The sequence below is a fragment of the Eucyclogobius newberryi genome, unplaced genomic scaffold (assembly GCF_026437365.1).
Source record: "Eucyclogobius newberryi isolate DKJ021-1_F unplaced genomic scaffold, fEucNew1.0.hap1 SCAF_1, whole genome shotgun sequence".
Taxonomy (NCBI): Eukaryota; Metazoa; Chordata; class Actinopteri; order Gobiiformes; family Gobiidae; genus Eucyclogobius; species Eucyclogobius newberryi.
In genome coordinates, this window is record NW_027315723.1 from 2,731,892 (window position 1) to 2,747,881 (window position 15,990).

The 15,990-nt window shown below is 45.9% G+C and overlaps 1 protein-coding gene across 1 annotated transcript in view; it reads left to right on the forward strand.

Annotated features, from left to right (window-relative positions):
- Nucleotides 1-12,889, forward strand: part of LOC140363156 (rho GTPase-activating protein 18-like) — a 60,751-nt gene extending 47,862 nt beyond the window's left edge. The window contains exons 13-18 of the mRNA XM_072449525.1: nt 2,837-2,919; nt 5,341-5,547; nt 5,990-6,124; nt 9,596-9,717; nt 10,378-10,433; nt 10,849-12,889. Coding sequence (XP_072305626.1) covers nt 2,837-2,919; nt 5,341-5,547; nt 5,990-6,124; nt 9,596-9,717; nt 10,378-10,433; nt 10,849-10,940 — 695 coding nt within the window. The 3' untranslated portion in view covers nt 10,941-12,889. The remainder of the gene's footprint in view (nt 1-2,836; nt 2,920-5,340; nt 5,548-5,989; nt 6,125-9,595; nt 9,718-10,377; nt 10,434-10,848) is intronic.
- Nucleotides 12,890-15,990: the final 3,101 nt, after the last annotated feature.

A 15,990-nucleotide genomic window follows, 5' to 3' on the forward strand; every position in this document is an offset into this window, starting at 1 on the left:
CTTTACGCTTTCACCTCCGTCAACGGTACGTTTCTTTACGTTTCACCTCTGTCAACAGTACGTTTCTTTACGCTTTCACCTCCGTCAACAGTACGTTTCTTTACGTTTCACCTCCGTCAACAGTACGTTTCTTTACGTTTCACCTCCGTCAACAGTACGTTTCTTTACGCTTCACCTCCGTCAACAGTACGTTTCTTTACGTTTCACCTCCGTCAACAGTACGTTTCTTTACGCTTCACCTCCGTCAACAGTACGTTTCTTTACGCTTTCACCTCCGTCAACAGTACGTTTCTTTACGTTTCACCTCTGTCAACAGTACGTTTCTTTACGCTTTCACCTCCGTCAACAGTACGTTTCTTTACGTTTCACCTCCGTCAACAGTACGTTTCTTTACGCTTTCACCTCCGTCAACAGTACGTTTCTTTACGTTTCACCTCCGTCAACAGTACGTTCTTTACGTTTCACCTCCGTCAACAGTACGTTTCTTTACGTTTCACCTCCGTCAACAGTACGTTTCTTTACGCTTCACCTCCGTCAACAGTACGTTTCTTTACGTTTCACCTCTGTCAACAGTACGTTTCTTTACGCTTCACCTCTGTCAACAGTACGTTTCTTTACGCTTTCACCTCCGTCAACAGTACGTTTCTTTACGCTTTCACCTCCGTCAACAGTACGTTTCTTTACGCTTTCACCTCCGTCAACAGTACGTTTCTTTACGTTTCACCTCCGTCAACAGTACGTTTCTTTACGTTTCACCTCTGTCAACAGTACGTTTCTTTACGTTTCACCTCCGTCAACAGTACGTTTCTTTACGTTTCACCTCCGTCAACAGTACGTTTCTTTACGTTTCACCTCTGTCAACAGTACGTTTCTTTACGTTTCACCTCCGTCAACAGTACGTTTCTTTACGTTTCACCTCCGTCAACAGTACGTTTCTTTATGTTTCACCTCCGTCAACAGTACGTTTCTTTACGCTTTCACCTCCGTCAACAGTACGTTTCTTTACACTTTCACCTCCGTCAACAGTACGTTTCTTTACGTTTCACCTCCGTCAACAGTACGTTTCTTTACGCTTTCACCTCCGTCAACAGTACGTTTCTTTACACTTTCACCTCCGTCAACAGTACGTTTCTTTACGTTTCACCTCCGTCAACAGTACGTTTCTTTACGTTTCACCTCTGTCAACAGTACGTTTCTTTACGCTTCACCTCTGTCAACAGTACGTTTCTTTACGCTTTCACCTCCGTCAACAGTACGTTTCTTTACGCTTTCACCTCCGTCAACAGTACGTTTCTTTACGCTTTCACCTCCGTCAACAGTACGTTTCTTTACGTTTCACCTCCGTCAACAGTACGTTTCTTTACGTTTCACCTCTGTCAACAGTACGTTTCTTTACGTTTCACCTCCGTCAACAGTACGTTTCTTTACGTTTCACCTCCGTCAACAGTACGTTTCTTTACGTTTCACCTCTGTCAACAGTACGTTTCTTTACGTTTCACCTCCGTCAACAGTACGTTTCTTTACGTTTCACCTCCGTCAACAGTACGTTTCTTTATGTTTCACCTCCGTCAACAGTACGTTTCTTTACGCTTTCACCTCCGTCAACAGTACGTTTCTTTACACTTTCACCTCCGTCAACAGTACGTTTCTTTACGTTTCACCTCCGTCAACAGTACGTTTCTTTACGCTTTCACCTCCGTCAACAGTACGTTTCTTTACACTTTCACCTCCGTCAACAGTACGTTTCTTTACGCTTTCACCTCCGTCAACAGTATGTTTCTTTACGTTTCACCTCCGTCAACAGTACGTTTCTTTACGTTTCACCTCCGTCAACAGTACGTTTCTTTACGTTTCACCTCCGTCAACAGTACGTTTCTTTACGTTTCACCTCCGTCAACAGTACGTTTCTTTACGCTTCACCTCCGTCAACAGTACGTTTCTTTACGCTTCACCTCCGTCAACAGTACGTTTCTTTACGCTTCACCTCCGTCAACAGTACGTTTCTTTACGCTTTCACCTCCGTCAACAGCACGTTTCTTTACGTTTCACCTCTGTCAACAGTACGTTTCTTTACGCTTTCACCTCCGTCAACAGTACGTTTCTTTACGTTTCACCTCCGTCAACAGTACGTTTCTTTACACTTTCACCTCCGTCAACAGTACGTTTCTTTACGTTTCACCTCCGTCAACAGTACGTTTCTTTACGCTTTCACCTCCGTCAACAGTACGTTTCTTTACGTTTCACCTCCGTCAACAGTACGTTTCTTTACGTTTCACCTCCGTCAACAGTACGTTTCTTTACGCTTCACCTCCGTCAACAGTACGTTTCTTTACGTTTCACCTCCGTCAACAGTACGTTTCTTTACACTTTCACCTCTGTCAACAGTACGTTTCTTTACGTTTCACCTCCGTCAACAGTACGTTTCTTTACGTTTCACCTCTGTCAACAGTACGTTTCTTTACGCTTTCACATCCGTCAACAGTACGTTTCTTTACGTTTCACCTCCGTCAACAGTACGTTTCTTTACGTTTCACCTCCGTCAACAGTACGTTTCTTTACGTTTCACCTCCGTCAACAGTACGTTTCTTTACGCTTCACCTCCGTCAACAGTACGTTTCTTTACGTTTCACCTCCGTCAACAGTACGTTTCTTTACACTTTCACCTCTGTCAACAGTACGTTTCTTTACACTTTCACCTCTGTCAACAGTACGTTTCTTTACGCTTCACCTCCGTCAACAGTACATTTCTTTACGCTTCACCTCCGTCAACAGTACGTTTCTTTACGCTTCACCTTCGTCAACAGTACGTTTCTTTACACTTTTGTTTTGTGTGCAGAGCTTCCCACAAAGAAGCAGCAGTTGCAGGCGCTGAACCTCCTGGTGCTGCTGCTGCCGGAGCCCAACCGCGACACACTCAAGGTCACACTCTTCTCATGTTCAAGGTCAAAGGTCATCGCTGCATTGACCTTACAAACCTGGATTCTCACTGAAAGAGCTCTTTTCACGGCTGAAGACGATACCAATATGTTAGAGTCCCAAACAGCCCATGGCCAGTATGTAGGGCTTCAAATACAGCTGTGATTTGAAGTGAATTAGAAGAAGTAATGAAGCTTGCGAAACATATTTACTCTTGAAACTATGACTTGAATTGATTACAAACTCATTTACTTTATAAACCAGGCACCGTTCTGAATAATAAAAGTATAATAAGGCCACGGTTATTTTATTACTTGGTTTACGGATCCGCCGCACAATTTATTTTTATAAAATACTACCGACAACGCAAAATAGCATTAAATGAAATATAAAAAGCGGTATTAAAGGCGCAATGGAGGTTTTTTCGGCGATTTGTGAACGCAGGCGGAAGTGCACATGCCACTCCCCCGTGCACATGCCACTCCCCCGTGCACATGCCACTCTCCCGTGCACATGCCACTCCCCCGTGCGCATGCCACTCCCCCTTGTGGACTGATACAACACACACGTGCGTTTGTTTATTAGCGCGACGGATCACATCGCATCTCTCGTCTCCCGTAGATTTCCGTCTTCTTCTGAGTCAGCTCGAACTGTCTTTCTCCGGCTTCATTGTGTCCCGTACACTGAGGGAACTATATTATGATAGATCAATGCGCTTAGACACGCGGAAACGTGGGACGAGCGACACACGGCTGCAGGTGAGCAGTAGGTGCGTTTTATGATTGATACGTGGCAGGGCAAATGATTTATCCACGCCACGAGGAAATATGATAAAATATTTGGGCAAAAAAAAACGTCCATTCAACCTTTAAATCAAATAAACTTAATATATTTAATTTAAAAATCCGTAAATCCAGTAATGAAATAACTACGGCCTAAGTCGGTGTAATCCCTCATTCGTCCAGGCGTGTTCCATAGTAGAAAAAGCTTCAGTTGTATCATCTGGACTCAGTTTGAAAAATAGACGTTTCGACTCTCATCCAAGAGTCATTGTCAATAAAAGATATTTAGATCGAGAACTCCGATATTAATACTGTTCTGTGGTAAGACCCACCCATTGGGCGGAGCCTTCCTGAAGTAGAAAGAGTTGTTTGTTTCAACAGAAACTCCCCCCTTGTATCTACCGAGCCTATTCAGAATTTTAATGGGCTATTAGAATCCTCTTTGTCTTTGTGAGACCCTGGCTCAACCACCCTGAGTACCTGATTAGCATCTGAATGTCCTGGTCCTCTACCTTTCCAGGGGTTCAGTAACCCATTATAAATAACAGGAAGATTAAACCTTAGCCCTCCATTTCTGTTTAAAGAAGGTCTTTCTTTTTTAACAAAAATAGCTTCCTTAACTCCTCTTTCAAACCATCTTTTCTCCTGCTTAAATTAGAGGCTTCAAGATGGAGATGCACAGCGCTCTGTGGTCCTGAACTTGTATTTCTTCTGTGCTGATAAAGCCTCTTGTGTAGAGGCTGTTTTGTCTCACCTATGTACCGTTCTTTACAGCTTTCTTCACTGCATTGGATCGAATAAACTACATTGCTCTGTTTTTGAGTCGGCAACTTGTCTTTAGGGTGAACCAGTTTTTGTCTTAAAGTGTTTCCTGGTTTAAAATAAAGATGGTTTGAAAGAGGAGTCAAGGAAGCTATTTTTGTTAAAAAAGAAAGACCTTCTTAAACAGAAATGGAGGGCTAAGGGTTAATCTTCCTGTTATTTATAATGGTATACTGAACCCCTGGAAAGGTAGAGGACCAGGACCAGGACATTTAGATGCTAATCAGGTACTCAGGGTGGTTGAGCCAGGGTCTCACAAAGACAAAGAGGTTTTAACAGCCCATTAAAATTCTGAATAGGCTCGGTAGATACAAGGGGGAGTTTCTGTTGAAACAAACAACTCTTTCTACTTCAGGAAGGCTCCGCCCAATGGGCGGAGCCTTATAGTATTAATATCGGAGTTCTCGACCTAAATTCTGTTATTGACAATGACTCTTGGATGAGAGTCGAAACGTCTATTTTTTCTAACTGAGTCCAGATGATACAACTGAAGCTTTTTCTACTATAAACTACGGCCTAAGGGAAAATAAAATCATTAGATATAAATTTTAGACATCCACCGCGCTGTTCTTCCACCGTCCTGTAGGGGAGCTGCATAATCCATCTTGTGTGTTTCCCTCTTTAAGCTTAAGAGTCATAAATAAATCCGTACGTCCTTCCGGCAGTTAGTCTGTTATTTCGGGTGCTCAAACCTTGCTAAATATGTATATATATATATATATATATATATATATATATATATATATATATATATATATATATATATATATATATATATATATATATATATATATATATATATATCTTGTGTTTTTCCCAGGCTTTGGTTGAGTTCTTCCGCCGCGTCATTGAGCGCCAGGCCCGCAACCGCATGACCCTGAACAACGTCTCCGTCGTCATGGCGCCCAACCTCTTCATGTTCAAAGGTCAGCGGGCCAAGGTCACGCAGCAGCAGGAGGTCTCCATGGCGACCGGCACCGCCAACATCGTGCGCCTGCTCATCCGCTACCAGGACCTGCTCTGGACTGTGAGTGACGTTCACGCATGGGACTCGGGCCCCGGAGCATCTCCAAAGAGTCTCTTTCTAGAGCTCGGGAGCGTGTGACGGCATCTGAGGGCCACTTATAGACGACAGGGAAACAATTGTAGAGTTACACGGGTTTAAACGAGCAAACCTGCTTGAAAAAAAGTGAAATAATGACAATAAAATAGGAACACGTTTGCCAGAAAGTGAAATGAAGTTTTAGAGACATCACGGCAAAAAATCAGTGGCGCCTCCAAGTGGTGGCCTGGGGTGGCCCTGATTTGCTAAAATGAAGTCGTATGGCATTTAAAGCAGGTAAAGTTTTATGTTTGAACTATCTTTATGTCTTCCTCATTAAAGTGCTCGTCGTCGTCGTGGTTACACCCCGACAAATGCCCGGTTTGCTTTACGTGGAGTTTATTTGAACCGCCTCTTTCTCCTGCAGATCCCGAAGTTCATCCTGATGCAAGTGCGGCAGCAGAACATGGAGAGCCAGAAGAAACAGAGCAAAGAGCGAGCCATGAGGAAACTGCTGAAGAAGATCACCCCCGACAAGCAGCCGGAGAGGAGCGCCCCCGAGGTGAGGAGGGGAACTGCAACACGACACATTCATGAGAGGAGCGCCCCCGAGGTGAGGAGGGGAACTGCAACACGACACATTCATGAGAGGAGCGCCCCCGAGGTGAGGAGGGGAACTGCAACACGACACATTCATGAGAGGAGCGCCCCCGAGGTGAGGAGGGGAACTGCAACACGACACATTCATGAGAGGAGCGCCCCCGAGGTGATGAGGGGAACTGCAACACGACACATTCATGAGAGGAGCGCCCCCCCGAGGTGAGGAGGGGAACTGCACCGCGACACATTCATGAAAGGAGCGCCCCCGAGGTGAGGAGGGGAACTGCAACACGACACATTCATGAGAAGAGCGCCCCCGAGGTGAGGAGGGGAACTGCAGCGCGACACATTCACGAGAGGAGCGCCCCCGAGGTGAGGAGGGGAACTGCACCGCGACACATTCATGAGAGGAGCGCCCACGAGGTGAGGAGGGGAACTGCAACACGACACATTCATGAGAAGAGCGCCCCCGAGGTGAGGAGGGGAACTGCAGCGCGACACATTCACGAGAGGAGCGCCCCCGAGGTGAGGAGGGGAACTGCAGCGCGACACATTCACGAGAGGAGCGCCCCCGAGGTGAGGAGGGGAACTGCACCGCGACACATTCATGAGAGGAGCGCCCACGAGGTGAGGAGGGGAACTGCAACACGACACATTCATGAGAAGAGCGCCCCCGAGGTGAGGAGGGGAACTGCAACACGACACATTCATGAGAGGAGCGCCCCCGAGGTGAGGAGGGGAACTGCAACACGACACATTCATGAGAAGAGCGCCCCCGAGGTGAGGAGGGGAACTGCAACACGACACATTCATGAGAGGAGCGCCCCCGAGGTGAGGAGGGGAACTGCAACACGACACATTCATGAGAGGAGCGCCCCCGAGGTGAGGAGGGGAACTGCAACACGACACATTCATGAGAGGAGCGCCCCCGAGGTGAGGAGGGGAACTGCAACACGACACATTCATGAGAGGAGCGCCCCCGAGGTGAGGAGGGGAACTGCAACACGACGCATTCATGAGAGGAGCGCCCCCGAGGTGAGGAGGGGAACTGCAACACGACGCATTCATGAGAGGAGCGCCCCCCAGGTGAGGAGGGGAACTGCAACACGACGCATTCATGAGAGGAGCGCCCCCCAGGTGAGGAGGGGAACTGCACTGCGACGCATTCATGAGAGGAGCGCCCCCCAGGTGAGGAGGGGAACTGCACCGCGACGCATTCATGAGAGGAGCGCCCCCGAGGTGAGGAGGGGAACTGCACCGCGACGCATTCATGAGAGGAGCGCCCCCGAGGTGAGGAGGGGAACTGCACCGTGACGCATTCATGAGAGGAGCGCCCACGAGGTGAGGAGGGGAACTGCACCGCGACGCATTCATGAGAGGAGCGCCCCCGAGGTGAGGAGGGGAACTGCAACACGACACATTCACGAGAGGAGCGCCCCCGAGGTGAGGAGGGGAACTGCAACACGACACATTCACGAGAGGAGCGCCCACGAGGTGAGGAGGGGAACTGCAACACGACACATTCACGAGAGGAGCGCCCCCGAGGTGAGGAGGGGAACTGCAACACGACACATTCACGAGAGGAGCGCCCACGAGGTGAGGAGGGGAACTGCAACACGACACATTCACGAGAGGAGCGCCCCCGAGGTGAGGAGGGGAACTGCAACACGACACATTCATGAGAGCGGCGAAACATATTCACTCTAAAGACCTTTGTCCAGTTGGCAGAATGAAGTTGTCTTTGGCTCTGCATCGCCCCCTGGAGGCCTGGGGGTCGACACAGACATGAATGAATGAAACGAAACAGGATGTGCTTCTCGTGACGGCTTTAAAACAGTCGTGGCCACAGGGGGGCAGCACTCGCCTGTGTTTCTGGTGTACATTGGCAGCCTCGCCTCTCTCTGTCTGCCCCAGGACAGCTGTGGCTACTTCTTGACTCTGGTTCCTGTCTTCTTGACTCTGGTTCCTGTCTTCTTGACTCTGGTTCCTGTCTTCTTGACTCTGGTTCCTGTCTTCTTGGCTCTGGTTCCTGTCTTCCTGACTCTGGTTCCTGTCTTCTTGGCTCTGGTTCCTGTCTTCTTGACTCTGGTTCCTGTCTTCTTGACTCTGGTTCCTGTCTTCTTGACTTTGGTTCCTGTCTTCTTGACTCTTGACTCTGGTTCCTGTCTTCTTGACTCTTAACTCTGGTTCCTGTCTTCTTGACTCTTAACTCTGGTTCCTGTCTTCTTGACTCTGGTTCCTGTCTTCTTGACTCTGGTTCCTGTCTTCTTGACTCTGGTTCCTGTCTTCTTGACTCTTGACTCTGGTTCCTGTCTTCTTGACTCTGGTTCCTGTCTTCTTGACTCTTGACTCTGGTTCCTGTCTTCTTGACTCTTGACTCTGGTTCCTGTCTTCTTGACTCTGGTTCCTGTCTTCTTGACTCTTGACTCTGGTTCCTGTCTTCTTGACTCTGGTTCCTGTCTTCTTGACTCTTGACTCTGGTTCCTGTCTTTTTGACTCTGGTTCCTGTCTTCTTGACTCTTGACTCTGGTTCCTGTCTTCTTGACTCTTGACTCTGGTTCCTGTCTTCTTGACTCTTGACTCTGGTTCCTGTCTTCTTGACTCTGGTTCCTGTCTTCTTGACTCTTGACTCTGGTTCCTGTCTTCTTGACTCTGGTTCCTGTCTTCTTGACTCTGGTTCCTGTCTTCTTGACTCTTGACTCTGGTTCCTGTCGTCTTGACTCTTGACTCTGGTTCCTGTCTTCTTGACTCTGGTTCCTGTCTTCTTGACTCTTGACTCTGGTTCCTGTCTTCTTGACTCTTGACTCTGGTTCCTGTCTTCTTGGCTCTGGTTCCTGTCTTCTTGACTCTGGTTCCTGTCTTCTTGACTCTTGACTCTGGTTCCTGTCTTCTTGACTCTGGTTCCTGTCTTCTTGACTCTGGTTCCTGTCTTCTTGACTCTGGTTCCTGTCTTCTTGGCTCTGGTTCCTGTCTTCTTGACTCTGGTTCCTGTCTTTTTGACTCTGGTTCCTGTCTTCTTGACTCTGGTTCCTGTCTTCTTGACTGTGGTTCCTGTCTTCTTGACTCTGGTTCCTGTCTTCTTGACTCTGGTTCCTGTCTTCTTGACTTTGGTTCCTGTCTTCTTGACTCTTGACTCTGGTTCCTGTCTTCTTGACTCTTAACTCTGGTTCCTGTCTTCTTGACTCTTAACTCTGGTTCCTGTCTTCTTGACTCTGGTTCCTGTCTTCTTGACTCTGGTTCCTGTCTTCTTGACTCTGGTTCCTGTCTTCTTGACTCTTGACTCTGGTTCCTGTCTTCTTGACTCTGGTTCCTGTCTTCTTGACTCTTGACTCTGGTTCCTGTCTTTTTGACTCTGGTTCCTGTCTTCTTGACTCTTGACTCTGGTTCCTGTCTTCTTGACTCTTGACTCTGGTTCCTGTCTTCTTGGCTCCAGGACGGCTCTCAGGGGTTCATCCGGGTGCAGGCGCCTCAGTTCAGTAAAGTGTCCATGGCCGTTCATCTCACTGAAGAGCTGCAGGCGGCGGACGTGCTCACGCGCTTCCTCAGTCAAGACAGGTACGACCGCAGGACTCAGTAAAACAGAGATTGTTAGTGTGTTCAGATGGTTTAATGGTCTTTATTTCAATGTCCGGCTTTATTTGGGGCGTGTCCTGGTGATTAAGCCTGAATAATACAAGTTTGAACAACAGTTTTGACTAATATAAAGAAGAAAGTTCAGGATTCAGCCTGGAGGACACAACATGTTTAAGATGAGATAAGATATGCCTTTATTGTCCACACATGGGGAAATTTCGGTGTTGCAACACAAGTAGATACAGAGGAAAAGGACAGATAACTTATAGAAAGTTTTAAAAAACACTCTTAATAGAAAAACTCTTATAAACAAAAACTCCTATAGACAAAACCTCTCATTTCTTAATAAGGAATGGAGGGAAAAATAAAGATACAATAAAAAATAAAAATAGCTAGCATTAGACAAACTAATATGAATAAAAATGGTCTTATTTACATCAGTTATATGCACATGGATGTGCCTTTTCTTACTCCACTGGTTGATCAGGATGTGTAATTTAAAAAATAAATAAAATACTACCGATACATTTAATTCACATGATTTATTTTGAGTTGCAGAAGTAGTAATATTCCAGTATACTATTACAAATAGTAGTAATATGTTTAGTAGTAGTAATATTTATACTGTGTTTGTGTTTTCAGTTCAGTGTCTGTGAAAAGGGATGAACTCTGTCTGTATGAAATTGGGGGCAACATCAGTAAGTATTTATATTTATGAGTCTGTGTCATTACGAGCTGAACTCTGTTTAGACCAGATCACGTCCTGAGTTATGACTGCAGCACTGACGTTACACACTCTCCACACACAGTAACACAATGTGGAACTTTACAGCACCGAGAACGTGACAGTGAAGTCGTCTACTGGGTTAGTCCAGATGTAGGCTGGTTTAGACCTTGCTCTGGTTTAGACCTGGTTTACACATGGATCCGTCCTTTCTAATACACATTTTTTGTCTGTTTTGCTTTTCATTTCGTCTTTGACCTGAATAAATACGTTACAGTTTCTTTTGCGGAGGCAGTTTTACGCACGTTTCACACGACGCGTTTGTCACGATCTCTTTTTCCTCCACCGTCACCGTGAAGTCCTTAAAGCCTGTTTGAATCCTTCCCCAGAGGAGCGCTGTCTGGACGGAGAGACCTACATGAAGGACCTGTTCCAGCTGAACCCCTCCGCAGAGTGGGTCATCCGAGTGGTGCAGCGATGATCTCTGTGGTCTCAAGTACTTTGACAAAAAACACTCAAAGGGAACGATGCTGCCTCATCGCTCAAATGGACATTTTTTTAATCTGCACAATCTTGACACTGGTTGTCCAAGGCTCATAAATGTGTTTTTTATGTGTGCGTTGTTTTTTTAAAGGACACATATTATGCAATTTTTTAGCTTTTAACCATGTTTTAACATTTCCCCTCATCAAAAACACACCCGGACGTGTTTTTAGCTTCACTCACACTTTCATTGATCCTGTTCATGAGCTCGTCTTCTCTGCTCCTTCTCTGAGCCTCACAAAAACACTCGGTTTAAAATTTCTCAGATTTGTGACGGCAACTGCAGCGATCCGGAGGTCGCCTGTGCTGTTTTGAAGTCCGTAAATCATCTCCGGAACTGAGCGTTTCTGACTCGAATCACCGCCATTACGAGCGCACGCTTACATTAGCACGTCGGGGCGAGCTAGCTTTTGTTTTTCCTCCCTCTGCTGTCCAGTAGATGGAGCTCTAACACCACGTCCTGATGAGGGGGGAGCGTCCGTGTGAGCGCGTTTAACGGACAAGAACGGCACAATGTCCTTCAATGTGATGCCTTAACTTTCCCCTTTAACCGTCCAGCCTTACTTAGCACTTCCGCCTCACCGCAACAAGGTCCCCGGGCCTTTCTGTCTCGAGTTTGCATGATCTTTCGTTGTCCCGTGGGTGCTCGTATTCACAGGCTTCAGCGTTTCTGTCGTAGGGGACGTTTTGAGGACTTTCCACCGTCCAAAGGCGTTTACGAGTCGCGTCTAGTCGCTTTATCGTTATGAGATAATCCACAAACGTCTGTATCCGCCGCAGCTGTCATCTTGAACTTTTTTTTTAAGTTAAACTCTTTTGTTCATCGGTGCAACTTTTCCGCCGGAGCGATCGCCATGGGAACGCTGTCGCTCTGCCTGAATTGTTCCACCGGGCGGCGCTAAACTTGCATTTATAAATTGCAGGCGTTTCATTGCGAAGTAGCGCCTTGGAAAACACAGATCTGACCCGTAACTCTGCCGACGGTGTCGCCTGCTTGTCGCCGTGGAAACGCATACATTCAATACTACACTGTGGGCAAAATAATCATGATAAAACAAGAAGGTTTCGGACCCGCCTCCAGAACTGTGACATAATAACTCTCCAGTGATTTTAGTCATTTCAAAACCACTGTAGTCATAAATTGCACATAATAATTCACGATTTGTTCCCGTAAACCACCGATTGAGTCTGATATTGTGTTTATTAACACTCGCGACGTCCCGATGAAGCGCTAAAGCTGCTGAAGCGACGGATTTAAAGGTGTTTCTTCACAATCCGAGGCTCAATGACGACGTCGCAGTCCAAAATCAGCTCGAATCGTGACTTTTGTGAAGTGTGGACGTCTGAACGAGCCGTAAAGTGTCACAAGAATCAACAAACTGACTCCGTTTGGCTCAGGTTTGTTCTTTCAACACAAAACGACTGATCTAAATGTGTAAAATGTATCTTGTTTTGAAGCGTTTTGATGATTATTATTGGCTAAATTAACCGTGGGGGGAAACGTACTCCACTATATCATATAATTTACTTTTAAAAATAGAAAAATAGCATTGAATTCAAATCTTAAATGTGTTTAAAAGATTGTCAAACAAGACGTGCGTGGAGTGTGAATTATTTGACTAAACAAGATGAATCACCTGATTTTAAGTTATTTGAAGCACCGCAGTGATCCTTTTTTACAGCCTGGTCCTTTGTTTTCATCGTTTTTTAAAGATTTTGTTTTATTTCCAGTGAGTTTTTGTGAACACGCCGAGATTCAGTGCCTTGGACTTGTCTTAACTGTGAATGAAACTTTGGGATGATAACGTTTTTTTGCATATTGCTTTTGGAAATGATGACCACTAAAATGTGTACAGCTTGTAAATAAATATGTTTGATTGTTTGTGACTCAGTTTATTTGACTGATACATCTACTTTCTGCTGCGATTACATTACCACAGATGAGAGACATCTTTAGCACACATTTATGATCATAATATTTATAATGATAACGGCTCTGTGAGTCTGCAAAGCTTTATGTTGTGAACATTATTCACATAAACATTGGGTTTGTTTGTCTTGTAAATATCATCAAATCAAATCAGTTTATTTTTGTAAGGCCCAAAATCACAACAACAGTTGCCTCTGAGGGCCACAGGGAGAAATGAATCAACAATGTCTGTGGTGGCGATGGAGTCAGACAATGTCTGTGGTGGCGAGGGACGATGTCCCAGGGTCCTCTGTCCTTAGACTCTCCTTCTCGGCCAGGAAAAACTACAAAAAAAACCTCTTTGGAAAAAAAGCGTAGAAACCTGGAGGAGTTCCAGTGAAGGAGAGATCCGACTCTCACAGACGGACACGAGGAGACTGGAGCTGGACCCACTCTTCAGGCAGATGAGGGACCGACTGAGGCGAACTGGACCCACTCTTCAGGCAGATGAGGGACCGTCTGAGTCGAGCTGGACCCACTCTTCAGGCAGATGAGGGACCGACTGAGGCGAATTGGACCCACTCTTCAGGCAGATGAGGGACCGTCGGAGTCGAGCTGGGCCCACTCTTCAGGCAGATGAGGGACCGTCTGAGTCGAGCTGGACCCACTCTTCAGGCAGATGAGGGACCGTCTGAGGCGAGCTGGACCCACTCTTCAGGCAGATGAGGGACCGTCGGGGGCGAGCTGGACCCACTCTTCAGGCAGATGAGGGACCGTCCACACAGGGCAGGGACCACTTCACCAGGGGAGGGGCATCTGGGTCCACAGGTCCTCAGGAGTGAGAGAAAGAAAAAGAAGGCGGTGAACAGTTTGCAAGTGGAATCAAAAAATAAATATTGTTTGATAGCATAAGTAGTCAGAAGAAGAAGAGGATAGTGCTCAAGCTGTCATACTTCCCCCAGCATAGTTACTCCTAGGGCAGCGTAGCTAAAGCTGTGGGTTTATGTTTCTGTTCCTAACTACTCTGACCATAAGCGATTTCGAAGAGGAACGTTTTAAGCCTGGACTTAAATGAAGAGACTGTGTCAGCATATTTAACATGGGTCGGGAGCTGATTCCATAACACAGGGGCTTGGTAGCTAAACGCTCTACCTCCTACAGTACTTTTAGAGACTCTTAGCACCACCAGAAGGCCGGCATTCTGAGAGCGAAGAGCTCTGTTTGGATGATATGGTTCTATAGCATCTTTGAGGTAGGATGGGGCCATGTCATTTATGGCTTTGTAGGTCAGGAGTAGAATTTTAAATTTGATTCTAGACTCGACGGGGAGCCAGTGAAGAGACTTCAGCACTGGCGTAATGTGCTCTCTTCTTTTTGTTCCTGTTAGTAATCTTGCTGCTGCATTTTGAACCAGTTGAAAGCTTTTTATGGAGCTTTTAGGACACGCTGCAAGCAGGGAGTTACAGTAGTCTAATCTAGTCGTTACAAATGCATGGATAAGTTTTTCAGCATCACTTTTAGGCAGAATTCTTCTGATTTTGGCGATGTTGCGCAAATGGAAATAGGCTGTTTTACAAGCTTGATTTATATGAGCTTTAAATGAGAGCTCCTGGTCAAATAAGACTCCAAGGTTTCTTACAGTAGAACTGGGGGCTACACTGACATTGTCCAGTGTGGCTATCTGCTCAGATAGAGAGTCTCGTAGATGCTTAGGGCCAAGCACAATGACCTCGGTTTTTTCAGGGTTAAGAAGCAGGTAGTTAAGTGTCATCCAGGTTTTTATCTCCTTCACACAAGTACTAAGTCTGTCTACTTGATCGCTCTGATCAGGTTTCATTGATAAATACAGCTGAGTGTCGTCTGCAGAGCAGTGGAAGTTAATGTCATGCTTTCTGATAATGTTGCCTAATGGTAGCATATAAAGAGTAAACAGAATTGGACCGAGTACCGAACCCTGTGGCACACCGTAAATTACTTTAGAGCTTGGTGAGGAGCTCTGGTTTACATTAACAAATTGGAACCTATCAGATAGATAGGATTTAAACCAGCTGAGGGCTGTTCCTCCAACACCTACATCACATTCTAACCTCTGCAGTAGAATGTTGTGGTCGATGGTGTCAAACGCTGTGCTGAGGTCCAACAGAACCAGGACTGAGACCAGTCCATCGTCAGCGGCTAATAACAAATCATTTGTGACTTTAACTAGTGCAGTTTCAGTGCTGTGGTGGGCTCTGAACCCTGACTGGAAAACTTCAAATAAGTTATTGTCCTGCAGGTGGCGACAAAGCTGTTTTACTACAACTTTTTCAAGGATTTTAGAGACGAAGGGAAGATTTGAAATAGGTCTGTAGTTTACCAATAGGTCGGGATCTAGTTTAGGCTTTTTCAGAAGAGGTTTAATGACTGCATGTTTGAAGGACTGTGGAACATAGCCACTTTCGAGTGAAGTATTTATTATAGTAAGAATAGGGTCTATAATTAGGGGGAGAATGTCTTTGAGGAGTCTGCTTGGAATGGGGTCTAGGACACAAGTTGAGCTTTTAGAGGACATAATGGCTGAAGTTATCTCTGCTTGATCAACAGCTGTGAACCTTTCTAAGTTTACAGGTGGATTTATATGGGACGTTAGATTCACAGCTTGGGCTAGTTCAGGGCTAATAGCGGGGGTAATTTCATCTAATTTATCTCTGATTGTTTTTATTTTATTGTTAAAAAATAGGAGGAAATCATCAGAGCTGAGTGTAGCTGGGATTGAGGGCTCTACTGCACTGTGACAGTTTGTTAGCCTAGCTACAGTGCTGAAAAGGAATTTAGTGTTACTTTTGTTGACTTCTATTAGATTTGAATAACATCTGGTTTGGGCCTTACGCAGAGCCTGCTTATAGGACAGCAGGCAACTTTTCCATGCTTTTAGGGATTCTTCGGTGTGAGAGCGACGAAATAATCCCTCTAACTTTCTAACTCTTTGTTTATGTGAACGCAGTTCTTGGTTGTACCATGGGGAGGCGCGCTTTGGCCTAATGACCTTCTGTTTTAACGGCGCGACAACGTCAAGAGCAGACTTCAGAGAATTCATGGT